The sequence below is a fragment of the Eptesicus fuscus genome, chromosome 4 (assembly GCF_027574615.1).
Source record: "Eptesicus fuscus isolate TK198812 chromosome 4, DD_ASM_mEF_20220401, whole genome shotgun sequence".
Classification (NCBI taxonomy): domain Eukaryota; kingdom Metazoa; phylum Chordata; class Mammalia; order Chiroptera; family Vespertilionidae; genus Eptesicus; species Eptesicus fuscus.
The window spans coordinates 35,103,686-35,117,436 of record NC_072476.1 but is presented as its reverse complement, the minus strand read 5'-3'; the positions used below and the strand labels follow the sequence as shown (position 1 = coordinate 35,117,436).

General features: G+C 40.3%; 1 protein-coding gene across 1 annotated transcript in view; it reads right to left on the bottom strand.

Moving 5' to 3' along the window:
• Positions 1 to 13,751, bottom strand: part of FBN2 (fibrillin 2) — a 265,672-nt gene that overhangs the window by 99,205 nt on the left and 152,716 nt on the right. Inside the window, exons 12-15 of the mRNA XM_008141368.3 lie at positions 13,504 to 13,623; positions 12,496 to 12,621; positions 11,517 to 11,639; positions 9,700 to 9,822 (exon numbers count right to left, since the gene is read on the bottom strand). Of these exons, the coding sequence (XP_008139590.1) occupies positions 9,700 to 9,822; positions 11,517 to 11,639; positions 12,496 to 12,621; positions 13,504 to 13,623 (492 nt within the window). The remainder of the gene's footprint in view (positions 1 to 9,699; positions 9,823 to 11,516; positions 11,640 to 12,495; positions 12,622 to 13,503; positions 13,624 to 13,751) is intronic.

Below are 13,751 nucleotides of genomic sequence, written 5' to 3'. Positions count from 1 at the left end.
ATCCCTTAAATAAGGATGGAATTTTTATTATGTATGAGAATGTGTTTGTTAAACATTAAGCACAAAGCCTAGGACACACAGGAAATACTCAAAAATTTTGGCAACCATTTCTTTCTTCTTTCTTTAATGAGGACAGTTGGCCTTTTCCTAGTTCATATTACACTCTACAAATGTAACTCAGCCACTGCTTACAGGTGGACAGGGTAAGATGTCAGTGGCACACTCAGAACGTGCTCACAGGAATGCTTTGGCAGGGGATGGGCCTAAATGCTAAGCAATAAAAATTACAACTAAAATACAGAACAACAATCATCCAGAACCACTGGAAAGCTAGCTGAATGGAAGTCCTACATCTAGAGAAGTAAAGAAGAAAGCACACTGAGACTAGTAGGAGGTACAGAGGTGTGGAAAGGGCTGATCTGGCACCCACTTGTGCCACTTTTTAATTGGGAGGGAGATCGCCTCTGCAGAGGCCACCCGGAGGAACAAGGGGTCCTAGCCCCCCACCAGACCCCTGCCCAGGATCCCAGAACTGGAAAAAGAATTCTCTATGTGCAGTAAGAACTATGGGTTGTAAAAACCAGTACAGATTTGGGCTTAGTGACGCAGAGGCTGCTGGAGACCCATCTGTTCCTCTAAAAAGGCAAGCACCAGGAACTGAACTTACAAGTTCCTGCCTCTTCTGAGCTCCAACACCAGGGCCAGGCTCTAGGGGACACAGATACATAACAGGAGGAACTGGATTGTCTGGCATTGGGGCAAGAACTCGTGGGTGGAAAACTCCCAGATGGAGGTGCTCGCAGGGATCATTGTTCCTATGCTGGGACCTTCTTGGTATCAGGACTGACTGGCAGCCATTTCTGTTTGTTTGACCTGGTGATCCACTGAGACCCCACCCTACCCAATTTACAATCCCACCCAAGCTGTGTGCAGTGGCTTTTGCATTATGAATGGCCTGTCCTTGCTCAGGCTAAAAGCTCTCAAACAAGTTGCATCTAGGTCAGGGAGCTCCAAACCTATCAATAAAAGGCCCAAGACCCGGCACCAGCAGCAGCCTGCTGAGCTTCATAGCTGGCCTCATCTGGGCACTTCCAAACCTGATATAAAGAGGAGGAATCTGCAGATCTCTCTGTAGCTCCTGCTGGGTGGCCCCAGGCAGTGGCTGACTCTGCACCTCCCTGGAGATCCAAGAGCCAGTGTATCTAGTGGTAAGTGTGAGAACATATCAGATTACAACTCTACACATCCATAAGCCACACACTCAAGGGGCAGACTCAGTGAGCACCAAAGCTCCACTGAAGCAAGTCCTGCTCCATAAGGGTGACTCGTGCACAGCAGTTCTCCAACTGTAGTTGCAGTTGGTCCTCATAGCCAATTGGCCTGGAGGTCAATTCCTCCCAGTGACACCAATAGCAATCAAGGCTCAACTACAACAAGATTGTGCTCACTGCCCACAAAGGAGTGCACCTAGAGCTCCCAGCTCAGGTGACTGGGGAGGCTGAGCCACTGGGCCCTATAGGACAACTACTACACAAGGCCACTCTATCAACTCAAGGAGACATAGCAGCTCTACCCAATACATAGAAACAAACACAGGGAAGCAGCCAAAATGCGGAGACAAAGAAACAAGTCACAAATGAAAGAAATGGAAGAAAGCAAACTACTGGATATAGAGTTCAAAACCATGGTTATAAGATTACTCATGAATCTTCTAGAAACTGCCAAAAAACGAAAAAGGAGCAGTCAGAAATTAAGCATACAATGACTGAAATAAAGAATAATATACAGGAATGCAACAGTAGAGTTGAGGATTCTGAGAATCAAATCAACTGTTTGAAATACGAGGAAGCAAAAAATACCCAACCAGAAGAGCAAAAAGAAAAAAAAGAATCCAAAAATATGAAGATAGTGTAAGGAGCCTCTGGGACAACTTCAAGCATACCAACATTTGCAATATGAGGATGCCAGAAGAAGAAAGAGAGAAAGATATTGAAAACCTATTTGAAGAAATAATGATAGAAAACTTCCCCTACCTGGTGAAAGAAATAGGCTTACAAGTCCAGGAAGGACAGAGAGCCCCAAACAAGAGGAACCCATAGAGGATCACACCAAGACACATCATTATTAAAATGGCAAGGGCAAAAGACAAAGAGAGAATCTTAAAAGCAGCAAGAGAAAAGAAGTTAGTTACCTACAAGGGAATGCTCATAGGACTGTCAGCTGATTTCTCAATAGAAACTATGCAGGTCAGAAGGGTGTGGTAAGAAATATTCAAAGTGATGAACAGCAAGGACCTACAATCAAGATTACTTTACCCAGCAAAGCTATCATTTAGAATTAAAGGTCAGATAAAGAGCTTCACAGACAAGATAAAGCTAAAGGAGCTCATCACCACCAAACCAGTATTATATGAAATGTTGAAGGTTATTCTTTAAGAAGAAGAAGAAGAAGAAGAAGAAAAAGAAAAAAAAATTGAACAAAATGGCAACAAATACATATCTATAAACAATTGAACCTAAAAATCAAAATAAATGAATAAGAAGTCTAATGAACAGAATAAACTGGTGAATAAATTAGAATCAGAGGCATGGAAATGACTTGATTCTCAGAGGGAAGAGGGGGCAGGAAGAGATTAAACAAAGATCTTATATGCATGTATGCATTACCTATGGACACAGACAATAGGGTGGTGAAAGCCTGGCGCAGGGTGGAAACTGGGTGGAGTGGGGCAATAGGGGGCAAAAGAGAAACATCTGTAATAGTCTCAACAATAAAGATTTTTAAAAAGAAGAAGAAAAACAAACAAAAAACTCTCAGCAATGTGGGAATAAAGGGATCATACCTCAACATAATAAAAGCCTTATATGACAAACCTATAGCCAACATCATACTCAATGGGCAAATACTAAAACCATTTCCCCAAAGAACAGGAACAACACAGGGATGCCCACTTTCACCACTCCTGTTCGATATAGAACTGGAAGTGCTAGCCATAGTTATCAGACAAGAAAAAATAAAAGGCATCCAAACTGGAAAAGAAGTAAAACTGTCATAACACCCAGAAATCAATGGCATTTTTTTTTTGTAGGTTACTTTATTTTTTATTTTATTTTTATTTTTTATTTATTTTTTTTAATTTCTTTATTGATTAAGGTGTCACATATTTGTCCTCATCCCCCCATTCCCATCCCACCCCGCCTCCCCACGCATGCCCCAACCCCCTGTTGAACTTAACCGTTGGATAGGCTCATATGCATGCACACAAGTCCTTTGGTTGAACTCTCCCCCTCCCCCCACCCTCCCCTATCCTCCCTCTGAGGCCCGATAGTCCGATCGATGCCTCCTTGTTTCTGGTTCTGTTCTTGTTCCTCAGTCTATGTTGTTCATCATTTCCCCTAGATGAGCGAGATCATATGTCACTAGATATATACTTATAAGAACTGAATGTGAGACGAGCAATAATAGTTATGCTGACAGGCAAATGAATCAGTCTGTAGTGAGTTTCTTTCTGGACCAACAGTTCTTTTGAGACCCAATTTCAATGTCCACCAGTTCCTTATGTGTACATGTCAGCACTGACCCCTCAGCTCTGGATGGTGGACAAATGGTGGTAACGGAGGTCCGACTCCCTCTGGTTTGGTCTCGGCCGGGTCCAGGGGCACGGCTTCACCCGGACTAAGGGGCACGTGGCCTCACCCAGACCCAAGGGGCACGTGGCCTCACCCGGGCCCGGGACCCAGCCTCACCCGGATGGATCCAGGGGCACATGGCCTCACCCGGACCCAGGATCCAGCTTCACCCGTACCCAGGGGCGCAAGGCCTCACCCGGACCCGGGGGCGCGTGGCCTCACCCGGGCCCAGGGACCCAGCCACACCCGGGTCCAGGGGCGCGTGGCCTCTCCCAGACCCAGGGGCGCGTGGCCTCACCCGGATCCAGGGACGCGTGGCCTCACCCGGACCCAGGGGCGCGTGGCTCAATGGCATTTTTATACACCAATAATGAACTCACAGAAAGAGAAACTAAAAAAATTTTTTAAAAAAAAATCCCATTTACCATTGCAACAACAACAAAAAAATAAAGATACTTAGGAATAAACTTAACTAAGGAGGTAAAAGACCTATACTTGGAAAACTATAGGACATTGAAAAAAGAGATAGAAACAAGGAAGATATAAACAAGTGGAAGAATATTATGTGTTAATGGATTGGTAGAATCAACATCATTAAAATGTCCATATTACCCAAAGCCATCTATAGATGCAATGCAATCCCATTAAAATACCAACGGCATATTTCACAGACCTAGAAAAAACTCTCCAAAAATTCATCTGGAATAAAAAAAATTCCCCGAATAGCCACAGCAATCCTGAGAAAGAACAAAATTTGAGGGATCACAATACCAGACATCAAGCTATATTACAAAGCCACTGTTCTCAAAACTGCCTGATACTGGCACAAGAAGAGACACAGACCAATGAAACAGAACAGAGAAAGCAGAACTAGAACCAAGCCATTATGCTCAATTAATATTTGACAAAGGAGGCAAGAGCATACAATGGAATCAAGACAGTTTCTTTAATAAATGATGTTGGGAAAATTGGACAGATACATGCAAAAAAAAATGAAACTAGTCCACCAACTTACACTATACACAAAAATAATCTCAAAATTCATAAAGAATTTAAACGTAAGATGGGAAACCATAAAAATTTATGGAATATAATGAACAACATAAACTGATGAACAAAAACAGATCCAGAAACAGAGAAACATCGATCAGACAATCAAACCTCAGAGGGAAGGTAGGGGAGGGTGGGGGTAAGGGGGAGAGATCAACCAAAGGACTTGTATTCATGCATATAAGCCTAACCAATGGACACAGATAACAGGGGGTGAGGCCATGAGTCGGGGGGGATAGGGGAGAAATGGGGGAATAAGGGCACATATGTAACACCTTAATCAATAAAGACATTTTAAAAAAATCTTAGAAGAATCCATAGGCAGCAAATATCAGACGTATCTCATAGCAATATCTTTATTGACATTCCGCTTAGGACAATGGAAATTAAGGAAAAAATAAACAGATGGGATGACATAAAAATAAAAAGCTTCTGCACAGCAAAAGAAACCATCAACAAAACAAGAGAGCCCAATGCATGAGAGAACATATCTGCCAATGTTACATCAGATAAGGGTTTAATCTCCAAAATTTATAGGGAACTCATACAACTTAACAAAAGGAAGATAATACAATAAAAAATTGGCAAAGGACCTAAATAGACACTTTCGAAAGTGGACAGACAGAAGGCCAAGAGACATATGAAAAAATGCTCAAATTCACTAATCATCTGAGAGGTGCAAATCAAAATGACAATGAGGTACCATCTCACACCTGTCAGAATGGCTATCATCAACAAATCAACCAACAAGTGCTGGTGAGGATGTGGAGAAAAAGGAACCCTCATATACTGTTGATGGTAACACAGACTGGTGCAGCCACTGTGGAAAACAGTATGGTATTTCCTCAAAAAATTAAAAATGGAACTCCCATTTGACCTAGTAATCCCACTCCTAGGAATATATCCCAAGAAATCAGAAGCACCAATCAGAAAGAATATATGCACACCTATGTTCATAGCAGCACAATTTTCAATAGCTAAGATTTGGAAACAACCTAAGTGCCCATCAGCAGATGAGTGGATTAGAAAACTGTGGTACATCTACACAATGGAATACTATGCTACTGTAAAAAAGAAAGAACTCACATCATTTACAACAGCATGGATGGACCTGGAGAACATTATGCTAAGAGAAACAAGCCAGTCAGAGAAAGATAAGTACCATATGATCTCATTTATATATGAAATCTAATGAACAAAATAAACTGACAAAATGGAACAAGAAGCATGGATACTTAGAACAGACTGGCCAGTGCCCGATGGGAGAGTGAGGTGGGGGTGATTGGATAAGAAGGTGAAAGGATTAGCTTAGGAACATATATGCATACCGCATGGACCCGGGCAGTAGTATGGTGAAGGCCAGGGGAGGCAGAGGTAAGTGGAGGTGGGCAAAATGGGAGGGAAACAGGTGACATTTGCAATAGTGTCAACATTAAAATTTTTTAATAAAAAGAGAAGTGTTTTTTTTTTTAAAGTATTGTTTGGGGTTCTTTTTTAGCAAGTGCTAGATTATATGTTGGCAGGGTTTCCCTCCTCACCTGTGAAGCCTTTGCTCTGTACCCACCTCTGCCCAGGATACCTAACAGGCCAAGGTGAGTGGCTGCTATTCCTTTTGTAGGTGCGGTTGGAGGTGAGATCAGCCTCTATTCACATGAGAAACAAGGCCAAGGATGGGCATGTCCTGTGCATTTGACACAGGCTACATAAGGAGAGGGTCCTAAAATGACCATGTGGAGGGGTGGTGAGAGCCATCAGAGACTGTCTGAAGTGGACTGATGAAAGACAGGGTTGGGGGGCAAGGAGTGGCCACAAAGAAGAAAAACGCAGTGCCTGCATCTCAGGAAGGATAGCTGAATGCCTCCAAAGGACCCATGAAGTCACCCACAAGGAATAAGTTGGCTTTAAACATCAGTGAAGCCCAGAAATCTTGAAGCCGTCCTAGGAAAGTATCAGTGTGTCTGCCTTCTCCCCTCCCCTCATGCACTCTTGCCCCCGGTGGAGTCAGAAAAATGTCCTGTTCATGAAGGTTATACCTGCCTGTGAGTCAGCCTTCTTCAATGTACTAGTTACAAAAACAGTTTAATTTTCTGAAAATAAAAACCCACATTTCAGTATCTAGGGAAACGAAAACAAATAAAAAAGAAATCTAAAGTTAAAATGCTAAACCAAATACTAATTCATCACAGTGATTTGTTTTTAACTAACTCCAACAATCAGTGGATCTCAAAAGCATCACAAAAGGAAGAAGACATGAAGAAAACACATCTAGCAGGTTATGGGAAGAGTAACATAACTTTACACACAAAGGTGTTTTCATTAAAAAGTTTTAAGTGAGCATAATCGTGAAAAACTGGAGAGGGCTTTCCAACAGTTTCTGATGCCTTTTCAGTATGTGAACAAGAGAATGATTTTGTGTGTTTGAACACTGAATTCCTAACAACTGCCCAAAATATGTTGGTTGCTTAAAATAAAAATAATTTCTCCTTCCAAAACTGGTTTTGTACTCATTGTAGATTTTGACAGAATCATTTAGGTAAAGGAAAAAAATCAACTAAGTGTATCAAAGCAACTGAAAATCTTTGAGCTATCTAAGCAGGAAGGAGCTACATTCTTGTAGTTGCTGTATTTGAAATATCCCTGAACAGAGTGCTGACAATTTTGTAAGCTGAAATTTTGTAAGTCCTAGATGGGACAGAGTGGATGAACTTAAATGGACAGATTATTTCCATCTGCTGTTGCTTCTTTATCTCTCCCTCTCCCATCTTCCTCCCCTTCTGGCTCCTCTGGGATCCAAATGTTTTGATTCCCACAGGTAAGAGTAAAGCTTTATCATACTATACCTAAGAAAGAATTTCATTTCTCTTAAAATTACTTTTAAACCAATGAGTATGTCTGCCGTCTAGAGTATAACCTGAAAAATAGAGGGTGCAAAATAGCTAATGTACCCTGGAGGTCTCATGAAAGCGCTTCAGAGGAAAAAAGGCAATAAATGTATTTTTACAACTAACTCACTCTGCCACTGTGATCATGAGAACATAGCAGTTGGTTTGAAATGCCAATGACATTTTTGTCTTCCTGTTTCTTTAAAGCTGATGACTGGTAACATTGATTTATTTTCATGGAACACTTTTGACAAAAGTATCCAAAAGAAATTTCTTATGGCTTAAAATAAAATTCTTTCTCATGCTTTTCTCTTGTTTCTATAGTTAATTGCACAGTGATGAATAATCCTATCTAATAAAAGAGTAATATGCAAACTGACCATCATTCCAACACACAAGATGGCCGCCCCCATATGGTCAAAGATGGCCGCCCCCATGTGGACACAAGATGGCTGCCACAAGATGGCCGGCAGGGGAGGGGAGTTGTGGGTGATCAGACCAACAGGGGAGGGCAGTTGGGAGGGACCAGGCCTGCAAGAAAGGACAGTTGTGGGGGACCCAGGCCTGCAGGGGAGGGCAGTTAGGGATGACCAGGCCAGCAGGGGAGAGCAGTTAGGGGTGACCAGGCTGGCAGGGGAGGGCAATTAGGGGTGACCAGGCTGGTAGAGGACAATTGTGGGGGACCCAGGCGTGCAGGGGAGGGCAGTTGGGGGCAACCAGGCCAGCAGGGGAGGGATGTTGGGGGGGATCAGGCCTGCAGGGGAGGGACCGGGTCGGAAGGGGAGGGAAGTTAGGGGCAACCAGGCTGGCAAGGGAGGGCAGTTAGGGGTGACCAGGCCAGCAGGGGAGGGCAGTTAGGGGAGACCAGGCTGGCAAGGGAGGGCAGTTAGGAGTGACCAGGCCAGCAGGGGAGGGCAGTTGGGGGCAATTGGGCTGGCAGGGGAGCAGTTAGGCGTCAATCAGGCTGGCAGGAGAGTGGTTAAGGGGTGATCAGGCAGGCAGGCAGGCGAGTGGTTGGGAGCCAGCAGTCCTGGATTGTGAAAGGGATGTCCGACTGCAGTTGGACATCCCTCAAGGGGTCCCAGATTGGAGAGGGTGCAGGCTGGGCTGAGGGACACCTCCCCCCCCCCCATGCACAAATTTTGTGCATCGGGCCTCTAGTAACTATATAAAAACATTTCTAGCTTTTGACATAAGTCCAAGAGCTAGGGTACTGATTATTTATATTTTAATTTTGTGTGGGTAAAAACAAGAGTTTACTTAAATATAACCATAATCCCTGTTTCCTGCCTTCTTTGTTATTAATTATGAAATATAAATCTACAGTATTTAGAAACTCAGTTATCTAACATCATTAAGGATGCTGGGTTAAGGACACTTTTTTTCTTCTTCTCTGGCATTTAAAAAACAATTTCTTATTTATTTCAGAGAGGAAAGGAGAAGGAGAGAGAGAGATAAGAAACATCAATGATTAGAATCATTGATAGGTTGCCTCCTGCACACTCCCTACTGGGGACTTAGCCTGCAACTCAAGCATGTGCCATGACCAGGAATTGAACCATGACCTCCTGGTTCATAGGTCAATGCTCAACATAGGTCAACGCTCAACCCCTGAACCACACTGGCCAGGATTCAGAATTTTTGACTGGCCTCTCCTCAGAGCCTTCTGAGGGAGCTAGCTGGGGTATCTATCCATTTCTTAAAACAGCTTTATTGATACATGATTCATATCCCATAGATTTCATCTATTTAGAAGTGTACAATTCAATAGTTTTCAGCATATTAATAGATATGTACAATCATCACTACAGCTGATTTTAGAACATTTCATTACCCCAGAAATACCTTTTAGCTATTACCTCCTCTCCTGCCACCCTACCCTCTTTCTTCTAAGCAACCACTGACTTGCTCTGTCTCTGTAGATCTGTCTATTATGGACATTTCTTATGAAAGCAATTATATCTTATGTGGTCCTTTGTAACTGGCTTCTTCCACTTAGCATGTTTTCAAGGCTCATCCTTGCTTTCTCATGTATCAATATTTCATTCCTTTTGATGGCTAAACATTATTCCACTGGATGGAACTATCTCTGCCCCCTTTTCAAAGATCATTTGGACATTATAGAATGTTTCACTTACCGACACATACACGTCCATCCACACCCACAGCCAGGCCTGGGGGACAGTCACAGCGGAAAGACCCTTCATTGTTGATACAATGCCCATTCATGCAGATTCCTGGGGTTTGGCATTCGTCAACATCTGCCCAGAGGGGAACACAAGCCAGGCCATAACTGGGTAAATTTAACTTTCTTTTTACCTGTTGTCACTGCTCTATACTTTCAACCTTTTGTTTTTAATTTTGAAATTTGTGGGAAAACAGGTGTTATAATAATTTTTTAAATCAAATTTGCCAGGGAAATCTTGTATCTTTATACAACTCTGAAACATTTTCAGAAAGACTAAGTGAAAGTTTACCCATTTGAAAAAAAAAAACCAGCCTTACTATTTTTTCATTATTTATTTGGCAACCCTGTTTAATATACATAATATTTAATCCCAATTAGTTAAGTGAAACAAATTCTTAAAAGTAAGGTAAACTTTTGTAATCACCTTTTATTTACACACACACAATTCTAACTAAGAGGGATGTTTTAATATTAACTTTATCAGTTCATAATATCAAAATAGTTTGGGGTATCTCTTCTAATTTTCAATCTGCTTCAAATTATCAAAGGTAACTCACAATTAGGTTCTCCAAATGATGAAACAGCCTTCAAAACACAGGGCTGCTAAATCATGAACATTTCAAGTCTTACAGACTACAACATTTGTAATAAGAAAATTAAAAAATAATTTAAAGAAAGGAGAAATTGGTGAGATCTAGGTTATCTTTCTATGTGTATTTAATTTTCTTAAGAAATTCTGAAATAAATCACATGCTATAATGTAATGCTACACACTGGATGGAACATAATGCTAATCTCATATCCTGTGTTACATCCAAGGCAGCTAACCTTGAGATGACTTCCTAGTGATGAGTTCAATCAGCAAAACTACAATGGTTCTATTTAATCCTGTACTCCCCTTTCTTGAATAGTCAAGAAGCATTTTTTTTTATTCAGAAACATGAGAATCAGTCTTGATTTTTCTCTCTCTAATGTCCCTGGAATTTCATTAAAATTATAGGGATTAGTTATGAGTCTTATTTAGTATTCAAATAAATTTGTGCAATTGAAGGCAGAAACCATCCACAAAGTTAATTTTGACTAAAATGAGGAAGCTGGAGGGAGGGCTGAAGGGGGGGAAAACAAGCTTGTTTCTAAGTAGGAACTGCAAAATTTGTTTCATCTTACTAAATTCCAATTGTGAGTATACACATAAGATAGCCTTATTTATTTCTAAGAAGCATTATCTTTTGCTAAGTTATCACTAGAGTTTGGCCTTCACAATGCTTTATGAAAAAAACAACTGATAGGGATATTTAAATTATTTCTTCACTAAATCAATGTAAGATTTTTAGATAATGATATAATCATAAATGATCTGTATATTAGCTTTATGGAAAAGATGTAATTCAAAACTAATAATAATCGACAGTCGAAAATCTAGTTCTGAGAACACACAAAAATGAAAACCTTTCAAGATTTTTTCTTCTCCTTTTTAATTTAGGGCAGAAACAAATTATTTCTATGTTGTCTCTTTCAGACTTACTAGAATCTATCTGTCATACTCTTAATTTTTCCTGTATCATTATTAGTTTTGTAAAATCTTACTGTTCCCTAGACAATATGTGTTTTTCTAGGAAGCTTTAGACACCTGCCTTACTGAATTAGCAAGAGATGTGAATAATATAAAATCCACATGAAGAAACTGAAGTAATTCTTGCGTGATTCATTCAAAGAAAAAAGATGGTTTCAATCACAGTGATTTTCCTATCTCAAAGCCACACATACCAGTACAGTAACGCCCATTTGGAGCCAAGACAAATCCTGGTTTGCAGATGCACTTGAAGCTGCCATCTTCATTAATGCACATCCCATTCAAACACATGTTGGTAGTTGTACATTCATCATGATCTGTGGAGGAGAGAGAGGAACTCACACCACTGGCCTTGAGGGAACCAGTTTCCTCTCCTTCCACAAACAATCAAATTCCACTGCGTAAATGAGCCATGTGCTCATGAATTTCCCCCAACCCCCCTAATATGAATGCAAACTGAGTGAGAGCAAATAGTGTAGGGAATGTGCATAAGGGATGTAAAGGAAAATAATTAAGTAAATTTTGTGCTTAGTGGCTATTAAAACCACATGAGTAGCTTTTATTTAGATTTCCAAAAAAGTTAATATGATTTCAGGGATTTTTTTTTCTTTTGTAAGGGAGAATGACGCAACGACAAACTTCATTTTAAGTGAAATGATCTGGACTTTTATTAGTGGGTGAACTATGTGTTGCTGTGTGAATAGAATATTTCTGTGAAGTAATGGTACCTGCTGTACTACTAGACACCACCAGGAACACAAATTTAGAGATTTGATTTTCACATATACCAAACATTTTTATATACCCCCAGAGTGAGGATGGGGAGACCTGTTTTATCTTGTCAATGTTGTCACCCCAATATGTGAAATGCAGTAGGTAGTAATAATTATTACAAAGAATAACTGCTACTTACAATTAAACATATAACGCAAGAAAATTTCCAGAAGCAGCAAAGTGTTCCTTGTTATAACATTTGCCAAAAAAAGAAATAAATAAAAATCTGTTGTTTCACTTTAACAGTCTTATGTTAAATGCATTTATATTTTCCCTGAGTCACCTGAAGAACTCTCACATATTCGTTGTGTGAGCTTTCATGGAAATAGTATATATGCTTCTAAATAAAAATGTATATCCTTTAAAAATCTTTTGCAAAGGAGCAGGCAATTTCCATACCAACACAGTTTTTTCCATCTGTAGTTAATTCAAAGCCAGCATTGCAAATGCACTGGAAACTTCCATCTGTGTTCACACATCGACCGTTTTTACAAAGAACCCCATTCTGGATGCATTCATCAATATCTGGGAAAATTAAGAATGGCCAAACATTTTTATTTTACAATAATTAAAGATACAAACAGTAAGATAATAAATTTAATTTTAAATATCCAGTTTATTTTTACATGTAATATACAAAATCATGCTGCTTCTTTAGCAAAATTTCCATTTCTCACTAACCTTTTCTTTTTTCTTGGGTAGGTAGATGGAGCAATTTTAAAGCTTTGAGTAATTCAAGAGGGAAAGAGAGAAAGATGAAATGGGTGTGCAGTGAACCTAATCGAGGGCAGCCAGGGGAGCTGTTTTTGACACAGTGGTTGAAGACCTTAAACATCAGAGCAAGGAGTTGAGTAAGAATCAAGTAACTACAGAATATTTGGATTAAGAGCAACATGATGAAAACTTCTGGAGCAAGTTTGTTTAAGCAAGTACTCGTGGATGAATAGGAAATGAACAAGAAGACAAGCAGAGTCATCTGTGAAAAGAATTCCTAGATGAATCAGCATTGAGGTAGAGAGTTTGGACCATGGTAGAGACCAGGCATAATTTGGGGTTGGACTGTGTGTGAGGTTCACAGGAAACAGTAGATGAAAATGACTATAAATATTAAATCCCATTAATTGGAGAGCAGTAATGCTACTGGTGTTACTCAGAAAAAGAAAGCTGTGATTTAGGAAAGGAAGATACACTGAATTTTTGTGAAGCCAGATACCACGATGCCTGGCTTATATATGCAAATAGTGTTTATGTATAAAGGAAGCCCTTCTGAAGGAACAGAAATCTGTAATAACTGAACAGCGCTTATTTCATTCCATGTTTTATTTTAATAAATCTACTTTTAACCTCAACAGCCTGGGTCGCTGTATTTCACGGAACATTTTCACATGTGAAAGCAAACTGCCTTACCAATGCATGCTTGCTTGGTAGGAGTCCTCTGGAATCCAGCATGACATTTACAATAATAGGATCCAGGTGTGTTAACACAATCTCCATTAGTGCAAGGATTTGATGTGCATTCATCAACATCTGTGAGCAGCAAAAGAAACCATTATAGACTTCACTCCATTTCTAGAAATGTTTGTTTAAAGTACATTTAGGCCCCCTAAATTTGAGAGGCTAGTCGGTGGTAATAGTCTAAATAGCAGAGTATTTAT